The sequence below is a fragment of the Gossypium hirsutum genome, chromosome A11, assembly GCF_007990345.1.
Source record: "Gossypium hirsutum isolate 1008001.06 chromosome A11, Gossypium_hirsutum_v2.1, whole genome shotgun sequence".
Taxonomy (NCBI): domain Eukaryota; kingdom Viridiplantae; phylum Streptophyta; class Magnoliopsida; order Malvales; family Malvaceae; genus Gossypium; species Gossypium hirsutum.
In genome coordinates, this window is record NC_053434.1 from 8445156 (window position 1) to 8469298 (window position 24143).

Consider the following 24143-nt stretch of genomic DNA (forward strand, 5'->3'; position numbering starts at 1 on the left):
ATAAAAATTTGTAAAAATATGATTTTTAGACCCATATGAATATTGTGACTGATTGGTAGGCTAAATGTGATGTTATAGATGATGAAAATTGAGATTTGGACCTAGAACGGAAAGAAATCGATTTATGGACGAGTATGTCTTTTCACCTTTGTGGTATCGAGGTAAGTTCATGTGTAAATAATGTAGCATAATTGTTATTTTTAAGTTATTGATGCTAAATATATGATATGCTGATTTTTATCATGAAATATATGCTTTGTGATTATTTTCGAATAAAATGCAAGTTATGTGTATTATCTGTTAAATATAAAGTGCTATCGAGTATTGATTTCGGTATTTTACGGAAGATGGCAAGGATATGTGTTCGAGGAAAATCCCGTTTGAACCTTAGGAATAGATTAGGATACAAGTGACATGTCACTAGGATGGTTGAGCATCCGAACTCGTTGAGTTGAGTCCGAGTTCACTTATGGATGCGAATGTTCGAACTCGTTGAGTTGAGTCTGAGTTCGTGAGATGTAACTAGGCATCCGAGCTCGTTGAGTTGAGTCCGAGTTCACTTATGGATGAGAACGCCCGAGCTCGTTGAGTTGAGTCTGAGTTCACTTATGGGCGGGTTACATGGTAGCTTGGCTACTTTGTGGCACTTATGTGCAAACTTTCCATGTATCCGAATTATATTCCGATGTGTTCAACGGGTAAAATTCTACTCAAATGGAGGAATACTCGAGATGAAAGGGACGTATTGGTAAATGTTGTGAAATGGATACTTTGAACAGGTATGTACTTAACCCTTGGGTTGAAAACTCGACATAACAACAATATGGTAAGATGGTAAATGAAAATGTGATATGAATGTCTCGGTGATGATTATACAAACGATGTTGTATTAATTTTGTGAACAATGATCATAAATGAGTAATTTAGCCTTGACAGATTTGAGTTACTGCAGTAGTGTAACTTTGAAAATACACTAAAAATAGTGGAAAATGAGTTAGAGGCAGAATAATATATGGGATTAAAGCTCAATGAGTCTATTTTCACATGAAAGAAATAGGGGAAGAAAAAGAATTCTATATTGTGTGATATTTGAATTCTTGTGAAACAGGGTTTGAATGAATTCGAGATCCCCTGTCCTAACTTTAGAAATTCACCAAAAATTGTACAAAAATTATTAAGAGTTATACCTTACATGCATAGATTCCTTCTTAAGTCTATTTTTATGGGAAATAAACGGCATGGTCTTTGGAATTTTTTACAGGGAGAAATTCGGTTTGTAGTGCACAGGGGTCATAGTGGTATCAGAGCATGGTTTAGATGGTTCTCGGGCTAACCTAGCGTAAGAGAGTCTAGCTATACGTGCCATAGTATTACTCGTGATAGTGTGATATCTCTTGGCCCTAACAAAACTGTTGATTAAGACAGGAATGAGTTCCAACCGAGCAAATCTTGATAGAGATAAGAGTAAAGTTGAGATTATTGAATCATGCTTATGATATGCTGAAAATTGGGAAAGGTATGAAAAGAAATCCATGATTTTTTTTATATGAACTAGTTTTCATTATGTGATACTCTTGAGATAAAGAATGTGAAATAGTGGAGTAAAACACAGTTAAGTTCTGAAAAAACGCTTTTATGCATGTTAGTATTCATACGATGTTAAATGTCCAACTTGATTTGGCCAAGTGTTTAGGAAAAGAAAGAAATTTGCTTGAAATGACAGAATGTATGTATGAATGTTTTTATTGCATGATTAATAATCAGTATATACATGAGGTTGACATTTATGTCTAGATTGATGAAGTCAAGATGCAGTAATGTTATGCTTTATAATCTCAGTTACAGAATCATAAATGTCACAATAGCATGAAAGTTGTAATGAAAGATCAAATTGGGTGGAACGCAAGGAATGAGTACGATCGTTCACTAATGAATTGACGGAAAAGACCATGGTTGGACCATGGCAATACATGAGATTTGTGTGCCAGTGTAAGACCATGTATGGGACATGGCATCGGCATTGAGACGAGGGCTAGTGGAAGACATGTTTGGGACATGCATCAGCCACAGTATGAGAGCCAGTGTAAGACATGTTTGGGACATGCATCGGCCTCGAGATGTTAGCCAATGTCAGACATGTCTAGGACATGCGTCGGTTACGAGATGTGCTAGTGTAAGACATGTCTGGGACATGCGTCAGCACGGTTACATGTGTCAGTATAAGACCTGTCTGGGACACGGCATCGATACAGATGGATGAGAGCTAGTACAAGACCATAGTTGAACTATGGCATCAAGTAAACGATGTACTCAAAACCATAAGACGTTCTCCAATTTGATAAATATTGGCAAGTGATTAAGACTAAATATGGGAGTTTGATAAAACATTAAGGGTAATTTGAAAAAAAAGAAATGAAAGTTTGAGTTATGATAAATTCACTTATGTTTAGCTAATATTCGCACGAAATAAAGTTGCATGTATTACTGAGCTATGTGAAAATGTGTTCATAACAAGTTGGAAATTTGAAATGTTTGAATCAATATGCGTAAAGCTATATTGTTGTTAAATATGTATTTGCTTGAGAGTCAAAAGTTTAGAGGCTTTACAATCTTCGCCCCCTTACCAGAATAGAGTTATACGATGAGATTCTCGAGAGATATGTTGCATAAGCTTGCAAAAGTGAAACTAAAAAGTATAATAATGGAATAGTATGGGATTAGTGAAGACAGAATTAGTTAGAGGAATAATGTCAGACTTGCACTGATGTTTGAGTATGTCGGATTCAATCAAATAAAAGTGATGGCTATCTTTCTCTTCTGAGTATTCTATGTTTTCCTCAATTCTGGGGAACACGTATGGTTATCCCTTTTGAATGGAAATTCTATGATACGAGGATGCTAGTGACTGTGATATTAGATGAAAAGCTGCTGGTTTTTCATGCTTTGACATACGTGAGTTCAATTCTTACCCTTTTCTTTGAGATTTTTATGTTTTTGTGACTTTTACAATTAGGTCTAAGTGTTTAATTCATTAGTTTTTGATTTTATGAACAAAATTAAAAGCTATAATTGATAAGTGTTAGCTTTTTATGATCAAATAAAATGAATTTGAAGCTTTGATTTTGTTGTTTGATGATTTTATCAAGTAATTTCAATAGAAATTGATTTTAGGACCTAATTGTGAAAAAGTTGTGAATTAAGGTTTAGTGTTAAAATTTTGATTTCCAAAGATTGTGTAATAGTTTAGAATGATGGAATAAAATGTTAATTAAGAAAAATTAGCTTAATAGATGGGCTAATTGAGCAAGGACTGAATTGTATGACCTTTGAAATTTAGAGGAAAAATGGTAATAAACATCTTGAACTAAAACAACATTGGACAACAGAAGTAGACTAACTTTGAAAAATCACCATAAATTGTAGAAATCGAATTAGAAGATGAATAAAATATTAAATTAAATCTTATGGAGTCTAGTTTTTCATAGAAGAAACGGTGTAAGTAATGGATTTGTAAATTATGAGATATAATGAATTTTGTGAGACAATGTTAGAATGAATTCGGGTTCCCCTGTTTTGACTTTGGAAAATCACCAAAAATTGGATAAAATTAATTAGAGTCTCAAATTTATATTCTTAGAATCCTTAATGAGTATATTTTCAATAGAAATCAATGGAAACATTATCCGAGTTTTGTACTGTGATATAATTAATTTTTAGTGAAGAGAGATCAGAACTGTTGGATAGTGAAACAGGGGAAACTTAAATGAATAAACTGTACTAATTGGCTAAACCAAAAATTCTTAAAATTTTATGGTGGAATGATATGTGAGTCTAGTTTAGGGAAAATTTACGGATCTTAATTTTGAGCTCTGTAGCTCGAATTATAAATAATTGAGTGACTATGACTCGTGTGAACAGATTGATGTGAGCATTAATAAGTAAATTGTGAAATCGTACTTACAAGAATGTTATATACATTAAGGATGTGGAATGGAGAGGAGGAGGAGGAGGAAAAATATATATGAATATTCAGTTAGCATGGTTAATTTGCATGTTTTAAGCTCATGGACTAAATTGAATAAAAGTAAAACTTTAGGGGATAATTTTGTAAAAATGTCAAAAATGACTAAATTGAAGGGAATAAATTGTTTTTTTATCTAAATTAATAAATTGAATGAAATTATCAATTTAAGATTGGGTGAAATTTGGGAAAATGGTAAATTACCAATATGCCCCTAAATCTTGGTATTTCTGCAATTTAGTCAGGTAGGTTCGGATACCCTGAATGAGCATGTAAATATGAAAATTTAAGTATTGTATCGTATTTTATATGATATTTTGAATTGAATATATGAAAAGGATGTTACATGAAACATGAAAATGAATACTAAATAATATAAATTAATTGAAATTATTCTAAAAATTTCGGTAATGCCTCGTATCCTATCCCGGTCTCAGGTACGGGTATGGGTATTACATTAGTTCAATTGGTTTGTATCAATACGAAGGTCAATTAGTTCAACCCCTATCTTTGGACAGTACCTCAACTAGTTCCCGGTCTTGTTGGTTTGATTCTGAAAATACTATTTTTGATCAATGAAATAACTTTTTCGATTTTGTTAGGTCGAGCAAGCAAGAGGTCAAATTCAGAAACAAAATTAATTGTTGCGTCTCGACCTCGGAAGGGCAAATTTCGAGCGTTGTTTGTATTGCCATATATTATAAAGGAAAAAATAGAAAAAAAAAACAAAGAGTGAGAAATAATGTAATTTTTTTTTGTTTATTCATGAATTTGTATTCTTACGGTGTGAATAGTCACGAGAAATCACCCTAAACTTTTATGCAATAACAAATATCTATATCATCCACATTATCTTCATTACTTATTCTAAGTTTTTATTAAATTGGTGTTGAAGGTCAACCTGACACCAACTTAGTTATGAATTATTAAAATATCCTTTCATATACAAAAGAAATTATATTTCTATGATAATTTTTTTAAAATATAATAAATCAATAAAAAAGATAATATTAAGATAATATTAAGTTTTAAACCTAAAATATCCTTGCCAACTATGTGCAACATGTGGTGAAAAATGATAAAAAATAAAAATCAATAAAAATTATAAAAAAATATAAAATAATATGATGATTTTTATATATTTTTATAAATTTTATATTTCTTTATATTTTTTATAATATTCTTACGACTTTATAATTTTTTATATTTCTATATATTTTATAAATTTTCATGAATTTTATAAAATTTTACAAATTTTACAAATTTTTAATAATTTTTGTTTCTAATTTATAATAAAATTTAAGTATTTTTTATATTTTTATTTAAATTTAATAATTTTTAAAATTTTTATTTATTTTTTTATATACCACACTGTGATTATGATACATGGTGGTTTTAATTAAAAAATTAGAGATGATTGACTTTAACAGGCAACAATTAAGATCAAAAAGATATTTTTAATACATTTTAACAGTTTAAGTAATGTAAAAAAATTGTAGGGGCCAATTGTTTTCTTTTTAAAATTTGAGTTCCCTTTTATTTACTATTTTTAGATAAAATAGAGGACAAGATTTAATCTCAGGGGAAGATCAGAACGAGGTTTAGTTGGTGGGTCCACTGCCGAAGACAACGATCCACTTGGAAACCCAATCTACTCTGCCTGCCACGTTCGCAGAATAGGGTACGACTGCCCACACCCAATCATTTCTCATTTCTCTCTTAGACATTCTAGTTGAACGTTTGGTGCCGTTTTGGGGGTTTGCTCGACGATCATCAATTCATCAAATCGCAGACTGGTTGTTTGTTTTCCAAATTGCACTAAATTCCCAAAACTGCAAATTTCATTTCAAAACCCTTAAAGGTTCAATTCCTACTCTTCTTTTTTATGAACGTTGGAGCTTGCAAAACATTTTTCTCGGTTTCCAGGTAATAACAAGTCTCTCTCTTTCTCTACTATTCTCGTTCACCAACTTGCTCTTTCTTTTCATAGTTTTTCGAATGTATACCCACTATTTGGTTCCCTAGATTTCTTTTTCTTTTTTGGAAAAAGGAGGACTAGCTAAGTAGCTAGTTTCAGCCAAAAGAACGAGCACATTTGAGATTGGTGACATGATGAAGTGCAAATTTCTTGCTATATTAAGCAATATATTTGGGGGACTTTTTTAATTGCTTTGTTTCTGTCGGCTTGAAAGGACTATTACTTCCTCAAACTGTTCTGTAATTTTCATGTTTTCCAAATTTGTGGCACTTTTTTGAACATAGGATTAGTTTTGATGCTTCGTGTTGCTTCTTTTATTAGTTTGAGCGCACAGGAGAATGTTGTTCGGTCATGCTGATGGTCTATCTGAACAACGGTCACCAAGGGACCAGCTACTCGCTGATCCTGAATCGCTGGAAGATGATTTCAAATTAGACAGTTCTGAAACGATATTGTACGCTGCTTCTTTTGAAGAACTCGCCAGAGATAATCTTCAGTATGACACCATCATATGGGTTTCTATATCGTTATTGCTGGTTTTGGCTTGGGGTGTTGGCATCATCATGTTGCTCTACCTGCCCTTTAGAAGATATGTGCTTCAGAAGGACATTTCATCACGCAAGCTTTATGTCACACCTAGTGAAATAGTTTACGAGGTATGGATATAGTGCCTTGCTCGCAGAGATATAGGGCCTGAACTTACTTTAACTTCATGGCGGATATCAATAAGAAATAAGTTTACTTTGAGTTTAATCCTTTCCCTCTTATTATTTTGAAGGTTTCGAGACCCTCTTTCATACCCTTTTGGGGCACAATAACAATTGAAAAGCATGTACCTCTTTCCAAGGTGATTGATATTATAATTGAACAAGGTACTTGTTCTGCACTTGTTAGATATTTTATTTCTTGTATAATTACTTTCCTTTTCTATGTGGTGGGTAATTTTGTGAGTGAGATCACTTGTGTCTTATTGTTTTCTCAGCCAGGGGGAAAGGAACAATAATGTGTATTTACAATCCCCTTTTCCACTTATTATTGCCTAAGTGCTGAGGTTGAGCAACTGACTTGAGTAACAAAACTTGACTGTCTATGATTCATTGAATATTTGATCCTTTGATCATTCTTTATGTTGCGGGACTCTAGAGCCTTGTGATTAAAATAATTTTATTTTACCCTGATTCATGGTATGTTTTTTCTGCAATTGGGCATAAAGCCATTTACACTTTCCATAAAGTGGTTCCTTCTGAAGAATGATATATGTGTTTTGGTTTTGACAGGGTGGTTGCAATCAGTGTACGGTATCCATACCTTTAGAGTTGAAAGCATAGCCCATGGAAAAGCTGCACCTGTTGACGAACTACAGGTTCAAGGGGTTGCAAACCCTGCACTTCTGAGAAGGGTAATGGAATTGATTTTTTATGCTGTTATCTTTTTATATTTTATTTTTTTTTCCCAAGATAATCTTTGAAAAATGATGAGATTCATTCTCATAAACAAGTGCAATGAACTATTCTTAAATGATTTGCTTAATTGCTGTTGTGCATGCAAGGCATCCTCGTGGAGAATGAAAATCACAAATTTATGTTTCTTGCAGGTCATTGTAAGAGAAGCTGCAAAGCCTATACAGGAAGTTGGTAGAGGTTGGAAACTTTCTACTGTGACTGGTGAAGTGGAAACTGCATCTCGAATGACATCATCATTCACAGAAGGACAACCAATCCTAAGATCACCAGCCAAAAGTTGGAAGGTAATGTTCACTTGAAGCCTCAATAATTTATACCTAATCATGTCATTTCTCTGTAAGCATGAGAAAATATTGTGCTTAGACAAATATGTCTTCAGTTTCAAGTTGGTTGGATTTAGAATGCAGCAAATTCCAATTTAGTTCGAATGCTTGGTGCAAAGTGGAACCTGTAAATCTACAACTCTACTGTCGAGAATGTAAGGTCATATGGTAATAGTTTATTTTAGATTCTCTTCTGATAGGAGTAAGGTGGGCCTTGGTGGTTTGTTATGGGATTATCTGAACTTTCTTTTTAAATATTTAAGTATAACTATTGAGTAGAAAAGAAAATTATGTTCGGGTGTCAAACACAGCGGTAGCAAAATATCAAATTTTGAAGGTCTAAAGTCTGAACATACAGATTAAACACGGCCTCACAAGAACAAATACAAGTATGCTAGTATATATGTTTTATTGCGTGAAAAATGAGTCGCTAACTTGTTAACACCTTTCTGTGTGTATCTTTTTTTGGGCCAAATTCTGCATGTATTTTTAGTAGTATTTCATAAGTTTCTTTCTCAGCCATGTGCTTAACTATTTACTATTGCATATGATTTTCAGATGACAGCTTCACCACGTCATTCTTCCGTGGAGCGCAGAGCAATGGTGCCTGGAGAGTTGTTTATGCAAAAACTTGAAGAAGTCAATAAATCAGTAAAGGTTGGCACCATCTCATTTCTCTTTATTGCACTTTGAAAAGGGTTGTAGGCATACTTGGTTGTGAGAATAATTAGTTGATCTGAAAATGAATGTTATCGCCCCCAAGGTTAATTGCTTTCAGCAGTTCATCAATTTGGAGTAACTGTAGAAATTATGTTACTACATTTACAGTATTTTAATGACCTTTTTTGGTTTAATCTATTTATATATTCTTTTCTTTTTATAATGCTTGTTTCCCCTTGATGAACCTTGAACTAATGCTACATCCTATGGTGTGCCAGAAAATTGAGTTTCTCATCGAGAAGTCCCAAGCTTCCTCGGAGCCAGAGGGTAGCTGAAAAGCCATGGTGCTGAGAAGGGTGGAGAAAGTTTCAATAGTGAGAAATGCAGAGTTAACTTCATACGATGAAACTTCAAAGTGACTTTCTTTTGTTTCAGTAACTTGCAATATTTTTCGTGTTTCTTCTTGGTGTTCTATAAATATGCTTTTGTAAAAGTTCATCAATTCATTTACCGCCAATATGTATTTTCTGGCTTGGCATAGGCTTAATCCCGGACTCATAATTTTTCATGAAGTAAAAAGTGTACTATTGTCCAAGGTTTAGAAAATTAAGCAAGAAAATTATGTTTCATCCACTCTATCCGGATCCAAGAAAAATATTATTTTATTTAAAGAATCATTTTAGTTTTTAATTAATTATCAGTCCTAGACCTAATACTGAAACTGATTACAACTTTGAACTCGGGTGCAATGCAATAGCTTCCTTAATCTCCAGAATCCAATCTCTAAACAGTTCTTGTCCTTTTGGAGAAGAAACAAACCAAACAATGTATGATTGTGGGTTGTGACTTGTGAGTGATGCTGTAACCGCCCAGCTTACCTAAATCAAACTAGGGCATGTTGAGCATGTGATCCAGGCCCTTGTAGTTCAAGAAACTTAATCTTTTATGCCACAATTTAGGTTCATTAACTCAGGTTGATGAACTAGATTGATCCAAATCTAAGGAGAAATATTTGCTTTTCATGACAACATTGAAAAGTTCATGGCCTGATGGATCATAAATGATGCATGCTTTGTTTGTAAACACCAATGAGTAATATTTTTCTAGCAATTGTTCTACATTAAGTAGATTTTGATCTATTATGGTACAAATAAAACATCTGGAATAAGTTTTGTACTTGACTGTGTATCAATTATCACAACTCCTCTTCCTTCGAATTCCATGAACTTCCCATTATCAATTCTGACTTTGGAACAAGTAACTTTGTCATCTCTTTGAATAAGTTGATGTCTGATGCCATATGATGAGTGCATCCACTATCAATGAGCCATGCACTTGAGGAAGTTTTTGTTGTATAATAAGAAGCAACAAAAATTTGTTCATCCTCTGCTAGCGGGATATCTGCTACTCTACCTTGTTGATCTTGATATTGTAGGTTCTATGCTCTTGCACACTTTCACCACATAGCCAAGTTTTTGCCAGACCTGCACTGTATGTTTGGTCTCTACCAGCAGTGTGAATATGGTGGAAATTTACCTTTTTTTCCATTGTTTCTAGGATTATTATTTTTTCTATCTCCTAATTTTTTGTTCTTGTCCTCAGTTGCCTTTTGCCTTTCCTTCTGACTGCAAACGCACCTTATGTTGAATCTTCATGTCTAATAGCCCTCCTTTGATCTTAAGGCTCGAGAACATTCGTTAGTTCTACCAAAGAAATCTTAGTCAAGTTTTTGGAGTCTACAAGCGAAGAGATTTTGGATTCAAGCCTCTCAGCAAAACTAACAAGAACTTTTTCTACAACTCTTTTGTCTCGTTTTTAAGTAATCTGAGCTTATTTACTATCTTCATGGATTTATCTTTGTACTCCTTTAGAGTTTCAAACTCTTGCATCTTCAAAACTTCAAATCCTCTTTTGAGGTTGAGTACTTGCATTTGTTTAGTCTTGTCACTGCCTTAGAACTCCTCCTTGAGCATGCCCCAAGCTTGCTTTGTTCTCACATATTAAGATTCTAATGAAAATTTCATAAGAAACAAATGACTCAATACAACTCTTGGCTTCGTATTTCTTTGCCTTTTCTTCACGGTGACCCTTTAATTGGGTCATAGTTGGATTTGCCAGAAGTTTGTGATTCCTTTTAATTTTTACCCACATCCAATGATCAAAAACTGTCATATATGTCTTCATTTTGACAGCTTATATCTGATAGTTTTCACTCGAAACAATAGGTGGTAAAGGCAAAAAACAACTACTTGAAACCATTTGGTGCAAACAAATGTTAGCTAACATCTAACACAACTTTTTAAAGATTTTTAGGCCCTTTAAAGATCAAATAAGTCTCTTGTTATCAAATTGTTGGAAGGGAAAGAAGAAAGAAGAAAGAAATTTTGAGAGAAGTGTAAGAACAAGCTTTGTTTGTTGCTTATTTGAATGCTTAAACAAAATAAGAAAATCTTATTTAAACCATATCATAAGCATCAATCATTTGATTCCATATCACTATTCTTATTCAAAACAATAATTGTTATCCTAAAGCTTATCCAATATCTACTACAAGGATAATGATGAGTTATTAAAAGATAACGAATCTAGTTAAAATAAAATAATATTAACAATATTTTAATCATTAAGTTCATATGGTAATAGATTAATTCAGATTCTCTTCTATGGGAGAAATGTAGGCATTAGTGGTTCGTTATGGGATTATCCCCTTTTTTTGTAGTAATAAAAGAGAAGAGTATCGAGTAAATATGTTCAAATGTCACACGCTTTCAAAGCAAAATATTGAATTTTGAAAGTCTAAAAGTCTAAACATACAGAATAATCATGGCTTCCCAAGAACAGATACAAGGATGGTAGTATGTATGATTTATGGCGTGAAAAATGAAATGCTAACCTGGTAAAACGTATCTGCATGTATCATTAGTAGTCTTTCCCAGCCATATGCTTTACTAATTACTGTTGCATATGTTGTTCAGATGACAGCGTCATTCTTCTGTGGAGCGCAGAGCAACGGTGCCTGGAGAGTTGTTTATGCGGAAAAGTTCACTTGATGAAGTCAATAAATCAGTAAAAGTTTGCGCCCTCTCATTTCTCTTTATTGGACTGAGAAAAGAGTTGTAGACAGACTTGGTTCCAAGAATAACTAGTTATAGCCCCCAACGTTAATTGCTTTTGGCAGTACAACTTATGCCATGTCTGCAGTATTTTAAGTTTAATATATATATTAACTTGTTATTAATGCTTTTTTCCCCCCTTGAACTAATCCTACATCGGATGGAAATTTGAGTTTCTCATGGAGATGTCCCAACTCCCAAGCTTCCTCGGTGCCAGAGGGTAGTAGTTGAGAAGCCATGGTGCTGAGAAGGGTGTTGAAAGTTTCAATTGTGAGAAATGCAGACTCAACTTCATATCATCAAACTTCAACTGGTTTCCTTTTCTTTCAGTATCTAGCAATATTTTTCGTTTCTCTTCTTGCTGTAATTCTATAAAAATGGTTTGGTAAAAGTTTCCCTTTTGTATGTAATGTTAGCAAAATAAAAAATATAAATTTAAAAACTAAAGAAAGAAAAAAAGAAAAAAAAAAGAGTGAGTATGGCTTTTATTATTTAATTTAATTGGCGGTCTTTGCTGAAACTGAGTGGGATTACAACTTTGGATCTCGTGCAATCCATTGCCATTCTTTGCTTACAATAGCTATCTAACGATGCGATAATGAAATAGAGATGAAAATAGTAAGAAGCTTCCTTCCTTGGGTTTTCTTCAATCAATCTCCAGAATCCAACCAACGGAAGTACCAACCTTGATGAACCTTCTTACCTACAAAAAGAAAACCCAAGTCCCCCATCCAAAGCCTCAACCTTTTTAATTAAAAACAAACAAACAAATAAAGCCTAAACCTTTCAGCTCTTTTCATCCGAAATTGCAATCATCTAGGAAGGAGGAAATGAGCGCTAAGAAAGTGTTAGTAGTGGGCGGCACCGGCTATTTGGGGCAACATCTCTTGCAAGGCTTTTCAGAGATCCAAGCAACTACCCCGTTTGCCTTGGCATTCACCTACAACTCCTTTCCTCCTCGGCCTCTGCTCCTTGCCTTTCCCACCTCTTTCGATTTCCACGTTGATTTGAAAACTGGACTGGGTTTCGATTCCATTTCTCAACAATTTGGCCAGGTGATTCTTTCAAACCCACTCATTCTTTCAACTAAGCGCAAAATCCTAACCTGTTAAAAGCTTGCAATGGCAGCCTGATGTGGTTGTTAACTGCGCTGCCCTGTCGGTGCCTCGCGCTTGCGAGGATGACCCTGATGCCGCTATATCTATCAATGTGCCTAGTTCTCTTGTAAATTGGTTGTCAAGCTTTGCCCACAGTGACAATACTCTTCTTATTCATCTCTCGACAGATCAAGGTCAGGGATATTGTTGTTGATTTTAATGAATTCTAATTGATTGGTATAAGGTCTGAAATGCTTTAGTGTTTTTGAATTTGTGGGTTTTACTCATTAGTGTATGAAGGAGTAAAATCTTTTTACAAGGAGGAAGATGAAGCTCTTCCCGTTAATGTTTATGGAAAATCGAAAGTAGCAGCTGAGCAGTTCATCTCTGAGAAGTGGTCAAATTTTGCTATTCTAAGAAGTAGTATTATATTTGGGCCTCAAACTGTCTCACCTGTTCCTAAATCTCTTCCTATTCAGGTGCCAAAGCTGAATTCCATTTTGTTATATTTCTCTCTTTTCCACTTTTTTTGAGAAGTAGTGTTTTTTGTTATATGATGCTAATCGAAAATGCTGTAGAAAATAACAGGGCATTTGAGTCTTCCATTTTCCATCCAAATAAATTTGGGGGTTAAGTAGACATTGATTGGAAGGAAGAACATCCATTCTTATTTGCATAACAGTTGGCTTCATTTTGCTTCTTGTATGATGGAAATTCTTAGAAATTCTTATGAGTAGTTAAGCACGCAGATTGCAGTGGCAGTATATTATATAAGTTACCATTCAAGATTGTATTTTTACCGAACATGATGCAGTGGATTGATGGTGTCCTTTCTAAAGGAGATAAAGTGGAGTCCTTTTATGATGAGTACCGTTGTCCAATATATGTCAAGGATGTTGTGGCTATCATCCGGACTTCGATTGAAAAATGGCTATCAGGTATGAACCTATTATCGGTGCATCTTAGATAATTTTGATACTAGATTGTGAGATGCTCCTTTAGTCCTTTCGTGTCTCCTGTTTCAAAGTTTCAATTCTAAAGGAAGATTTTAATATGATAAAATCATTTACCATTGCTTTGTTTTCTTTTGGTGCATCTATTGTCTATTTTCTCGTTTTTAACTGGGGTTGCTCCCTTTTCCAAGTCATTGTGGTGCTTTTACTTCTGCAAAGAAATTTTCATCTGTACTTCTTTTTCTTATACATATGACTTAATTATTGTGATCTTATGTTGCTTGTCCAAGAGGGTAAGAAAATGCAGTTGCTACTGAATGTTGGTGGACCAGACAGGGTTTCCCGTGTTCAAATGGCTGAAGCTGTGGCACAAATTAGAGGATATGATTCCTCATTAATTAAACCAGTGTCTGCATCATCTGTAAGTATACATTACGAAAGCCGTAGAAAATAAAAATGTTATTCTACAGAAATTTGTTGAACTCTATAGTTTAATCCCTAATTTAAGGTCCGGTGATTCATCCTTCCTGCAAGGCTATCTAATTCTAGAGAGGTTTTCTCTGTACTCAATAGCAGACATCAGCGTGGTTCTGAAATCCTCACCATGCTCATTATACTCCATTAGAATGTTGGTTGATAAAAATATGCTCTCGTAATGGAGAAAACCTTTCCAGTTCCAAAATTCTACTCTCTTTTAATTTGGATGGATTTTCTTAGCCGGGTTGCAGTAACTGAAGTGCTGGTTTCTCAGGTTGACCGTGGTGTTAAGTCCCCAGCTGATATATCTATGGATATCACCAAGCTGGTTCAGAAGCTAAATATTTGTCCTACTCCATTTAAAGATGGTGTTAAACTGACACTTGCAGCTGAAGCAAGTTTGTGAGTTTAGTAAGATCGATAGTTTCCCCTTTTCTTGAACTACTCGGCATCTAAAAGTAGTATAAAATTGTGTCATGCTGGTATTTGTTGTTGATAATTAAAGAACACCAGTATAGCTGTCTTGAGGAACAAGTTTAAGCAAAAAACTTGTACCCAGAATGCCATACCGGTGGTAAGATAAGGTGGCTGTTGCACCTCAATTCATCCTCTCTCTATTTCTCTCTGTTCTAAAGCCAAAGAGCTCTTCATTTGTTCAGATACCTTCAAAGCTGTAATAAGAATTGAGGATGTTTACAGAGTTACATTTCTAACTATAGATATTTGTATTTGGAATTCATAGTTTAGCCGGTTGGTTCATTTGAGAGGTAGCATCTAACATGTTTAGCCAATTGGTTCGTGCCACCATTACCAAGCAAGAGGAACATCTAGCAGAGATCTAAAGTCGAATATACAATCTTTCTTCTATCTGTAGATTACAACCTCCTTTGTACCCAAAAATAGATGTTTGTATTCCTTGGTTAATAGATGTTTCATTGGAATAGAGATAGATACTCTTTCTTGTTTGATTTATTTTTAGCAAATGGATTATTTTCAATAAAAAATATAATTTTGATATATACGATAATTTAGTTTTTGCTTCCAAAATTAGATAAATTGATCAATTTCAAAAGTAAACAAATAAAAGACAATTACTTAAAATTCAAATTATATAAGAAATTCATGTGTCAAATTTATACCCTAATTTCCACTTTAAAAAAATAAAAAATAAAGAAATTAACTTAATTTAATAACAATATTTGTAATGACTTTTCCAAACAATATAAATCGTAATTCTATTTTGTGGCTTGATGCCATGAAAGATGCAATTAATTCTATGGTGGAAAATCAAGTTGGAGGCTTTGTAGACTTACCTAATAGTGCCAAGCCTATTGGCTGTAAATTTGTCTTTTTAAGGCTAAAAAATATTCATCGCCTAATATTGTTATTGCTCTTAATATTGTTATTGCTCTTAGTTAAATTTAAGAAATAATTTTTTAGTTAAATTTTATTTATTTATTTCAATCATACGTTGATTAGTTTAGATTATTTTTTTATTATTTTACCTATAAATTTAGCTTATAAATAGGTTCTTTTACAACTTTAGAAAATACACTTATGATACATTTTGAGAGTTCTTTATTTTCGGGTTTTCGAGATTTAGTTTTTATTTCTATCTTTTGTACTTTTTTTTTTTTGCCATTATAGTAAAATTATCTTTGTTCGTGGTTTTTTTATCTCTTAGGAAAGGATTTTCCATGTTAAAATTGTGTGTTCAATTTCTTTTTACTTATTGCTTAATCGAGTCAATCCTAACAAATACTGTCAAAGGATTTACTCGTAGGGAAGTAATAGATTATAGGGAGATTTTTTTTTTCTTTTTCTATAAAAGATTCTTTCTCAATCATTACTACATTGCACATTTTGCTTTTGTATTACATTAAATAGATGCGAAAACAATCTTTCTCAATAAAAAAATGTGTTTATCTCAAATGCAAAGAATCATTAAGTTCACAAGTTTAAGAAGTCTATTTATGTACTTGTTGAAAACATTGTTAACTGACGTATATACTATAAGGTTAATAGGAGCAAGTTTATCTTTTCAATTTTATATGTAGACAACATTTTGCTTACAGCTAATGATGTGTGATCGTTAAATGATGTGAAACGATTTCTCTTTCGACATTTTGATATGAAAGATATAAGTGAGGCATTTTATGTCATTGACATAAAAATTTATAGAGATGTATTTAAAAAAAATTATGTTTATATTAAGAAGCCTACATTAATAAGATTTTAGATGAAAAAAAATATTAAAGGAACACATATTTAAAATTTTCCTCGTGCTTCAGTTGCTAGAAACTTAATGTATGCTCAGGTTTTTATAAGACTTGACATTATTTTGCGGTTGGAATATTGAGAGGATATCGAAGTGGCACTAGTTAATAACATTCAAGAGCTGTAAAAAATGGTCTAAAGATACCTGCAATGAAAGAGCTGTATCTACCATGGGAGCTGAGTCAGTTTCTTGTTCTATGTCTAACATCATAAGGTATTTGGTTGAAGAATGCCATCTGTGGGATAGGACTTAGGAGTGGTGGATTCTATCTCCTTATTGTGATAATTTCATCACAGGGTATTTATTGTAATAATATAAGAATTTCATCACAAGGTATTTACCATGGTAGATAATTGTTTTGGGGGAATAGTAACCCAAAAGGGTGTTGATTTTCCATATGGAAAAAAATCTCCTATTGAATTGGTCATCCCTTTTAGTAGAACTGTCCAAACATTTCAGTAGAACATAATCTATCAAAATTATTGAGATTACAAATCAATGATAAAATATTAGGTATTTAACGTTATTTGATTTATTTTTAATATAATTAATTTTTTTTAATCTGAATTCATTTCCTTTGTAGTTCGGATGGTGTTAAATATTTTACGAATAAGGAATTTAAATATTTAAATTTATAATTTTTGTTTAAAAAATGATTTAATTAACTTGGAATAAATAAAACAAATTCAAGCTCAGGTATTCATATTCCAAATAAATGAGCTTCGGCTGTCCTACTCCTACCAAACCGCATTCTCTCCCAAACGCTCTCTCTTTTCCAACATTTCCGCTTCCACGTATTCTCTTGCGTCGCGGATAGAAGTATTGAGTGTATTGAGAAGATATTATTGAGAGAAATATAAAAAATAAATAAAATGTAGAAAATGATAGAAATCGATAAATCTTTATTAAAATTATATATTTAACTCAACACACGCTAAATACGAAACCACCCTTGTTTCATCTATTCTTTTTATCAGTGAGCTGTTTTTTTCTCCCTTTTTTGGTGAATTTGGATATTGAAATTGGAATGTGGAGTCTGACAAAGTTTGTGGCGTCGAGACTGAGCCGATCGAGGCGTTTCTTCTCGTCGGTGATTCCTCGTCCTTGTATAATTCAAAAGCGTGGAGCTGATATTCTTCATGATCCTTGGATCAATAAGGTTACTATAGCAATTTGTTTTTTCCTTTTTTTTGCTATGGTCTCTGATGAAATTGTTATGTTCGCACTCGTTAAGTGTTTTTTTTTTCCTTTGCTTCTTGAAAGTGAACATTGCCTTTTGTTTTCTTATTGCTCTCGTTTTCTTGTTTAAGTTCAGGACACTGGCTTTCCATTGACGGAAAGGAACCGACTTGGGCTTCGTGTTCTCCTTCCGCCACGTGTGATATCATTTGAGCAGCAATATGCTCGTTTCAGTAAGTGTGATACCTAACCTTCTGATATGTTTCAATTTAATATTTGCAGAACATTCTTAGATATAAATTTGCAAGTGTTAATGTTTTCGAGTAAGTTTACCAAATGAAAGGCTAATATATGTTCTTATTTAGCTGGTTAATATTTATTTAGCTTTCGAAATTCATTTTTTTGTATATTTTTCTTTTAGGAATTATTTTTCCCGCCTGCTTGATCTTGTCCACATTTCTAACAATGCCTTAATTTTGACGTTGTTTTTAATCGGTAGTGGAATCATACCGCTCCTTAGAGAAAAATACTGTGAGTGAATCAGATACTAGCCATGTTGCATTAGCAAAATGGAGGATCTTAAACAGATTGCATGACAGGAATGAGACACTGTATTTCAGAGTAAGTCTATTCCTCGTTCAGTTTGTAATATATTGATACAAACATTTAAGTTCTGAATATCATCTGAATATCATTTGAATATTGCTCCAGGTCCTTATTGACAACATCAAAGATTTTGCTCCAATAATTTACACCCCAACTGTTGGACTGGTATGCCAAAATTATTCTGGATTATTTAGACGCCCACGTGGAATGTATTTCAGTGCAAAGGATAAAGGAGAGATGATGTCTATGATATATAATTGGCCTGCTCAAATGGTAAGTTTGTGCATGTTATGAATTATTGCTTACTGCACGAGGATCTAATATTTTTTTCAATTTGCTTTTGTTTTACAGGTTGATATGATAGTCTTGACAGATGGCAGTCGAATTCTTGGCCTTGGTGACCTTGGAGTTCACGGGATCGGAATACCAATAGGAAAACTTGATATGTATGTTGCAGCTGCTGGTCTCAACCCTCAAAGAGTATGGTCTATCTTTGTTTTTCCTTTTGTGTTTTTGCATGCATGTGCATGCCTGCCACTTATAATTTTTCTTATACTTTTTTATTTGTACTTACACCAATTAGTTAGGCCTGTATCAACCATTTGCCACCATTTTCATACATGTGTTTTGGTGTTGACTGTACTTGACATATTTAACCATCAGTTGTAGTTCTCTCTTATATGCATGTGAACTTATATTTGTGGCTGAGTGGACAATTGTTATGAACTTGCACCTATATATGTGGAAGCACGGCGTTAAGGTAAGAGCTTAGGCCTTAAAGCTAGCTGCTCTGATGATGTTATAATTTCGGAGTTGATGATGCTTGAGCAAGAGAGAGGATCATAGGTGGCTATTATGGGTTTTGTTAATTTAGGTGGTTTTTGGTGTTCTGGCGAAATTGATTTTAATAGATGGTATGCCTGAAGGGTTGGGGTTGGAGGCAGTTCTATTTATTTTAAGAATCTGGAGATGTTTAAAGGAGTTGATATGTTGTTGTTGCATGGATCAAAATCTTAGAATGTCGATAGCCATATGGTCTGAATTTTTTGGGTCAATGCTGATTCTTTTCCTTTGTTTTGCTGCATTGAATGTCTGATCAGGTGGTTTTTGCGAGCTTGAATATGAAGTTTTGTTTTGCATGATCATGTTATCTATCAGAGTGGTGGTGTTTAGGCATATGGCTGTATTATGTTTATTAATGCTCCATAGCTATAAAGTATGCTGCGAAGACATGCTGGTTTGAGATTCTAGGTATTATTTGTAATCACTAATCTTTGTTGATGATATCAAGGAGTTGGTTTTTCACACTAAGGTTGAAGTCTTTGAGATGCTGATGGAGGATCTTGATTTTGATACCAACAGAATAGCTAATGCCAAGGCGATTTTTGGGATTTGATCTTGTTTGTATGTTTTATGCGTGGTGGTGATCTTTTGCTTGGTTCGCCTTTAGAGTTGTTGGTTTACTGGTGTTTTCCTATTTTTATAAGGGTGTTTTTGTTTTTTGTTGGTGTTTTATGTTGTTGTTTTGATGATGTAATCCCACGATTCTAGTGGTTGACTTAATTTTATTAAAATAATTTTTATGGCTGAGCAAAATGTGTGTATGTGTGTGGATTATATCTTGCTGAAAAAGTTTGCTCCATGTTATTATCGTATTTTACATTTTCAACATTTTCTTGTGATGGCACCTCTCTTGTCTTGTGTTAGAACTTTAATTATTAAATCAATATCTGTCTCTGACAGATACTCCCAGTTATGCTAGATGTTGGTACTAACAATCTAAAGCTAATTGAAGACCCACTTTGTGAGTAAAATATGTGCTTATTTACTTTTTTGTTCATAGAATGGAACATATGAAAGGCTTGGTGTTTCTTTGTTTTATTTACCGATTGTGGAGATTTCTTTTGACATGTTTTTCTTTTTTGGGGGTTTGGACAGATTTAGGACTAAGACAACCTAGGTTAGAAGGGGAAGAATATTTATCAACTATTGATGAGTTCATCGAAGCGGTTTTAACACGTTGGCCTAAGGCTATTGTACAGGTTTCTCTCTTTCAGAAGTGAGACTTTTGTTTTATGCTCATACCATGATGTTTATTTGATGGTTACCCCCTTCAGTTTGAGGATTTTCAAATGAAGTGGGCCTTTGAAACTCTGAAACGCTATCGGGAAAGGTTTTGCATGTTTAATGATGACATACAGGTGAGCACTTGGCCCAGCAAGTTGCTACTTTTATGGATAGGATTAGTTTCTAGTGTAACTTAGATTGCTGCAGCATCACTATGAATGCCACCAATATTAGAAAGTTGTGCGTACTTAATTCTCTTAGGGAACTGCTGGAGTTGCACTTGCTGGATTGTTAGGAACTGTAAGAGCACAAGGTCGATCTTTGGATGATTTTCCAAACCAAAAGATTGTTGTGGTGGGAGCTGGAAGGTATTTGGCTAACTTATAGATAAAGCTTGATCTTTCAATCTTTCACCATAATTTTTCTACGGCTCCTTGCATCCATTCCTTCACAGCTTTATTTCTCATAAAAACTTTTCGTTCTGGCTTCCAGTGCAGGGCTTGGTGTTCTTAGCATGGCTGTTCAAGCTGTTGTAAGGATGACAGGAAATGCAGAAACAGCTGCACAGAAATTCTTCCTACTTGATAAAGATGTACAATTTTGTACCTCCTTCCTAGGTTTTTTCATCCTATTTGTGCAAAGCCTTTTATGTTCTTTTAGATATGTAATGTCCTTTATGTTCTTTTAGATATGTAATGTCCTTTCTCTTGTGTAATGCAGATGTGGATTTTATGAACTAATCATGTAAAAATGTTTACTAGAAAAATCATTTGCGGATTTCTTTTTATGATATCTACTTCATTCATAGTTTTCTTTTTCTCTTTAGTTTCTTACTTCTACGAGAAAATCATTATGGTTTGACTCTAGGAATCTAAATTTTCTAATTTTTTCCATGTCAATTGACCCTTTGGTAAATTTTTATTGCATTCTTCATGTGGTGGGTACATACTTACTTGTCTATTGTTTGTTGTTGGTTAAGGGTCTCATCACTAAAGAAAGGAAAAACCTTGATCCAGCAGCAGTACCATTTGCAAAAGATCCTGGACTGATAGCGGGACTTAGAGATGGGGATTCTCTACTTGAAGTGGTAAGTTCAATGTTAGTGCTTGAGCAGCAGCAGCAGCAGCATGTATAATTGCGAGGCTGGTGTTATATGAACTTGTGTGTGAAGAAGAAAAGCAGACAGTGCTGAATTTGGAGTGTATTGTGACAAAAAGTTGATTTATGCTACAGTTTTTATAAGTACAGTCTTCAACAAGTTATGGATGCTCTTTACCTATATGTATATATAATAACCTAATTGTCGTGAGCCAAATTTTATTCAGGTTAAAAAGGTCAAACCTGATGTGCTTCTTGGTTTGTCTGGAGTTGGTGGTGTGTTCAATGAAGAGGTGGAAATTCCTATTTTTCTATATTTCTCTTTTATATATAATCTTTATTTTGTTATTCGCATGTAATTTATGTTTATTTTCTTATAATTACTGCTTACGTTCTGCACTGTGTCGAGTTCCTCACCACTGTGTTGGCACAAAAACAGGTGCTTAAGGCTTTGCGTGAATCTGGTTCAAATAGACCTGCTATATTTGCTATGTCAAATCCCACAATGAACGGTTTGTTTTTCTTGTCCTGCCATGCAGTTTTGTTTTCCTTATAAAACTAGATATTTTGTCTTGACATCTATTTGCATTTCCATTGAATAGCTGAATGCACTGCTGTTGAAGCTTTTAAGCATGCTGGAGAAAACATAGTCTTTGCCAGTGGAAGCCCTTTTGAAAATGTCCAGCTTGGTATCTTTCATATCTTGTCTAAAAGATATACAAATTTACAAGCTTCTGGTGCTTTTTTCCTTAATAAGGGAGCATTTATTGGCTATGTTGTGGACATGATTCTGGTTTTTCCAGTAGTGGTTATTATTACATCTTAATTAGTCATTGCTTGTTGGCAGGTAATGGCAAAGTGGGTTATGTAAATCAAGCAAATAACATGTACTTGTTCCCAGGGTAGGTGTTATCTTCTGCTTTATAGTTGTTTTATTCACCATACGATCTTAACTTTGGTTTCAAAATTGTTGCATTTGATCCAGGATCGGTTTGGGAGCTTTGCTCTCAGGTGCTTGTATTATAACCGATGATATGTTGCAAGCGGCTGCTGAATGGTATTGTATATGATTAATATGATATAGTTACTTCCATTCTTGTTCTTACACTCTCTTTTGATAATTGTTGAAGTCTAGAATTCATAATAATTAATGCTTGGATAACTATCCAATTTATCATTTGTAATATCACTTTGGCTGTTGTAGAACTTTTGCTAACTGCATGGGGACTTTAGTTTCTTAGTGATGCAAAATTAAAGCCCCCCAAAAACTGTCGGTATAGGCTTGTCTCTCCCCATGTCATTCTACATTCTTCAGATCTCTGTTTTATAAACTCTATTAGACAATACACTGATTAGACTAACCCTCTTGTACTTCAGCATGCGCAAACAGGTCATATTTCTTGATTTTAATAACTAAAAGCAGTGTCGGTGTGAACTTAACCACTCACCAGTGTATGTTTTAAAATGTTCATTGATTACATAAGTCTACTATTCAGTTCTGCTTTTATCAAAATGAACTTTTTCTTTCTTTATTATGATTAAAAGACAGTCTTGTTCTGGAAGTAGTGAATAAGATGCTATCCTTGCAACGCAGCCTTGCATCTTATATGACCGACCAAGACATCGAAAAGGGCATCTTGTATCCATCTATCAATAGGTAACGTTTACTTGCTTTCACTGGTAATTTTTCCTTGTCGTTTAAGGTGGTAGAAATTATTTGTTATGTTCTTGGTTCATACACTCAAAATTTCAATGGACACCCGGTTTTTAAATGCTTAAGCTTTTATGATTTAGCAAGGTGAATGGTTTTGGGGTCCTTGTTTTGAAAATAACCCATTACTAGCAGTTCTTTCTAATACATAGCTTCTCCATCGAGTTCATTCTACTCGTGTATAATTGCAGTATTCGAGATATCACAGCTAAGGTTGGGGCATCAGTTGTGCGAGCTGCTGTTGCAGAGGAAGTGGCGGAAGGATATGGAAAGGTTGATCCTGAGGAACTGGCCTACATGTCAAAAGTACGGAATTTCTTTCTCCTTTTTACTTCGGTTCACCCCCCCGACCCCCAAGTAAACTTCTACTAGATTTTCATGGTAAAATAGCAAATATACAAAACTCAATGCCTTAAGAAGAATTATTCACTAAGCCTGGATTTGGGTTTCAGTATTTATAATTTATTCTTCAATATTAAGCTGCTATTTAAAAAAAGAAAAGAAGAGAAAATCAGCAAATTTACTGAACATGCACACTGATTTCAAGTCTATTCACAGTTGCACTAAGTTGTTTTTGGAAGATAGAAACAGAAATAATAGGTTTTTGTTATGTAATTTTATTTGTTTTTGCATTTTCACTCTGAATGGGTGCAGGAGGAGACGGTGGAATACGTACGTCGAAACATGTGGTACCCTAATTATAGCCCGCTCGTTCAAAAGAAGTAGTCTTTATTCCTTTTTGTCACAATTTTGATTTGGAGTTTTCGGGTTATTTCTTTGTGGACTCCGACCCCAAGTTCTGCGGCAGAAAAATATAATCATAAATCCACTTTATTTTTTCTTTTATAAATTTGCATCATTTTTGCGAGTATTAAAAGGTTTAACCTTATTTCCAAAAAAAAATATTATCTTTAATTTATCTTTCTCTTTTTAAAAACTTTAGTCTAATTCTGAATTTTGTTTTATAAAACTTAGATGGATTATATTATTAAATCTCATCATTAAATAATTAATCTAAAATTAGTATTTTAGTAATTTTATTTACCCATGTAATGGTTTGATGGTTAAAGATATTTATTATCTTAGGTATAATCTGAATTTGAGTTGTACTAATCGCAT

At 33.7% G+C, this 24143-nt stretch overlaps 3 protein-coding genes and 1 long non-coding RNA gene across 10 annotated transcripts; all 4 read left to right on the forward strand.

Annotated features, from left to right (window-relative positions):
• The first annotated feature begins 78 nt into the window (after window positions 1–78).
• Window positions 79–4864, forward strand: LOC121209713 (uncharacterized). Its single transcript, XR_005904798.1, has 2 exons — window positions 79–161; window positions 4624–4864. It is a non-coding gene; the product is annotated as an uncharacterized lncRNA (long non-coding RNA).
• Window positions 4865–5746: 882 nt separating this feature from the next.
• On the forward strand, window positions 5747–9078 carry LOC107957254 (uncharacterized). Its single transcript, XM_016892730.2, has 7 exons — window positions 5747–5947; window positions 6321–6655; window positions 6778–6871; window positions 7277–7398; window positions 7594–7746; window positions 8344–8442; window positions 8724–9078. Exons 2-7 carry the CDS (start codon window positions 6338–6340, stop codon window positions 8778–8780), a joined length of 843 nt encoding a protein of 280 aa, XP_016748219.1. The 5' UTR covers window positions 5747–5947; window positions 6321–6337; the 3' UTR covers window positions 8781–9078.
• Window positions 9079–11118: 2040 nt separating this feature from the next.
• Window positions 11119–14785, forward strand: LOC107957253 (methionine adenosyltransferase 2 subunit beta). Of its 2 annotated transcripts, XM_016892728.2 has the most exons (7): window positions 11119–11341; window positions 11421–12613; window positions 12687–12849; window positions 12947–13134; window positions 13470–13593; window positions 13899–14029; window positions 14360–14785. In XM_016892728.2, the coding sequence occupies exons 2-7, from the start codon at window positions 12389–12391 to the stop codon at window positions 14489–14491; spliced, it is 963 nt and encodes a 320-aa protein (XP_016748217.1). In that variant the 5' UTR covers window positions 11119–11341; window positions 11421–12388; the 3' UTR covers window positions 14492–14785. The 2 variants fall into 2 exon arrangements, with proteins under 2 accessions (XP_016748217.1, XP_016748218.1); XM_016892729.2 differs by having other exon boundaries at window positions 11119–12613.
• A 2362-nt stretch (window positions 14786–17147) lies between these two features.
• Window positions 17148–23870, forward strand: LOC107957250 (NAD-dependent malic enzyme 59 kDa isoform, mitochondrial). Of its 6 annotated transcripts, XR_005904799.1 has the most exons (20): window positions 17148–17522; window positions 17679–17775; window positions 18042–18163; window positions 18254–18421; window positions 18500–18628; window positions 19892–19952; window positions 20087–20190; window positions 20266–20349; window positions 20477–20583; window positions 20708–20807; window positions 21195–21302; window positions 21541–21606; window positions 21753–21825; window positions 21916–22002; window positions 22161–22215; window positions 22299–22370; window positions 22691–22765; window positions 22859–22970; window positions 23216–23330; window positions 23679–23723. XR_005904799.1 is itself a non-coding variant. In XM_016892723.2 (19 exons), exons 1-19 carry the CDS (start codon window positions 17391–17393, stop codon window positions 23748–23750), a joined length of 1815 nt encoding a protein of 604 aa, XP_016748212.2. In that variant the 5' UTR covers window positions 17154–17390; the 3' UTR covers window positions 23751–23870. The 6 variants fall into 6 exon arrangements, 2 of the variants coding, with proteins under 2 accessions (XP_016748213.1, XP_016748212.2); XR_005904802.1 differs by lacking the exon at window positions 22691–22765 and having other exon boundaries at window positions 17149–17522; XR_005904801.1 differs by lacking the exon at window positions 22691–22765 and having other exon boundaries at window positions 17149–17522; window positions 22880–22970.
• The last annotated feature ends 273 nt before the right edge of the window (window positions 23871–24143 follow it).

Excerpts from the sequence above, each read along its gene's own strand:
- LOC107957254 (XM_016892730.2), top strand. The coding sequence starts at position 6,338 with ATGTTGTTCGGTCATGCTGATGGTCTATCTGAACAACGGTCACCAAGG. Across the intron at positions 7,747-8,343 it reads CACCAGCCAAAAGTTGGAAG|ATGACAGCTTCACCACGTCA; the intron begins GTAATGTTCACT and ends TATGATTTTCAG. Across the intron at positions 8,443-8,723 it reads AAGTCAATAAATCAGTAAAG|AAAATTGAGTTTCTCATCGA; the intron begins GTTGGCACCATC and ends ATGGTGTGCCAG.
- LOC107957253 (XM_016892729.2), top strand. The coding sequence starts at position 12,389 with ATGAGCGCTAAGAAAGTGTTAGTAGTGGGCGGCACCGGCTATTTGGGG. Across the intron at positions 13,594-13,898 it reads GATTGAAAAATGGCTATCAG|AGGGTAAGAAAATGCAGTTG; the intron begins GTATGAACCTAT and ends TGCTTGTCCAAG. Across the intron at positions 14,030-14,359 it reads AACCAGTGTCTGCATCATCT|GTTGACCGTGGTGTTAAGTC; the intron begins GTAAGTATACAT and ends CTGGTTTCTCAG.
- LOC107957250 (XM_016892723.2), top strand. The coding sequence starts at position 17,391 with ATGTGGAGTCTGACAAAGTTTGTGGCGTCGAGACTGAGCCGATCGAGG. Across the intron at positions 17,523-17,678 it reads ATGATCCTTGGATCAATAAG|GACACTGGCTTTCCATTGAC; the intron begins GTTACTATAGCA and ends GTTTAAGTTCAG. Across the intron at positions 21,826-21,915 it reads GTCAAATCCCACAATGAACG|CTGAATGCACTGCTGTTGAA; the intron begins GTTTGTTTTTCT and ends TCCATTGAATAG.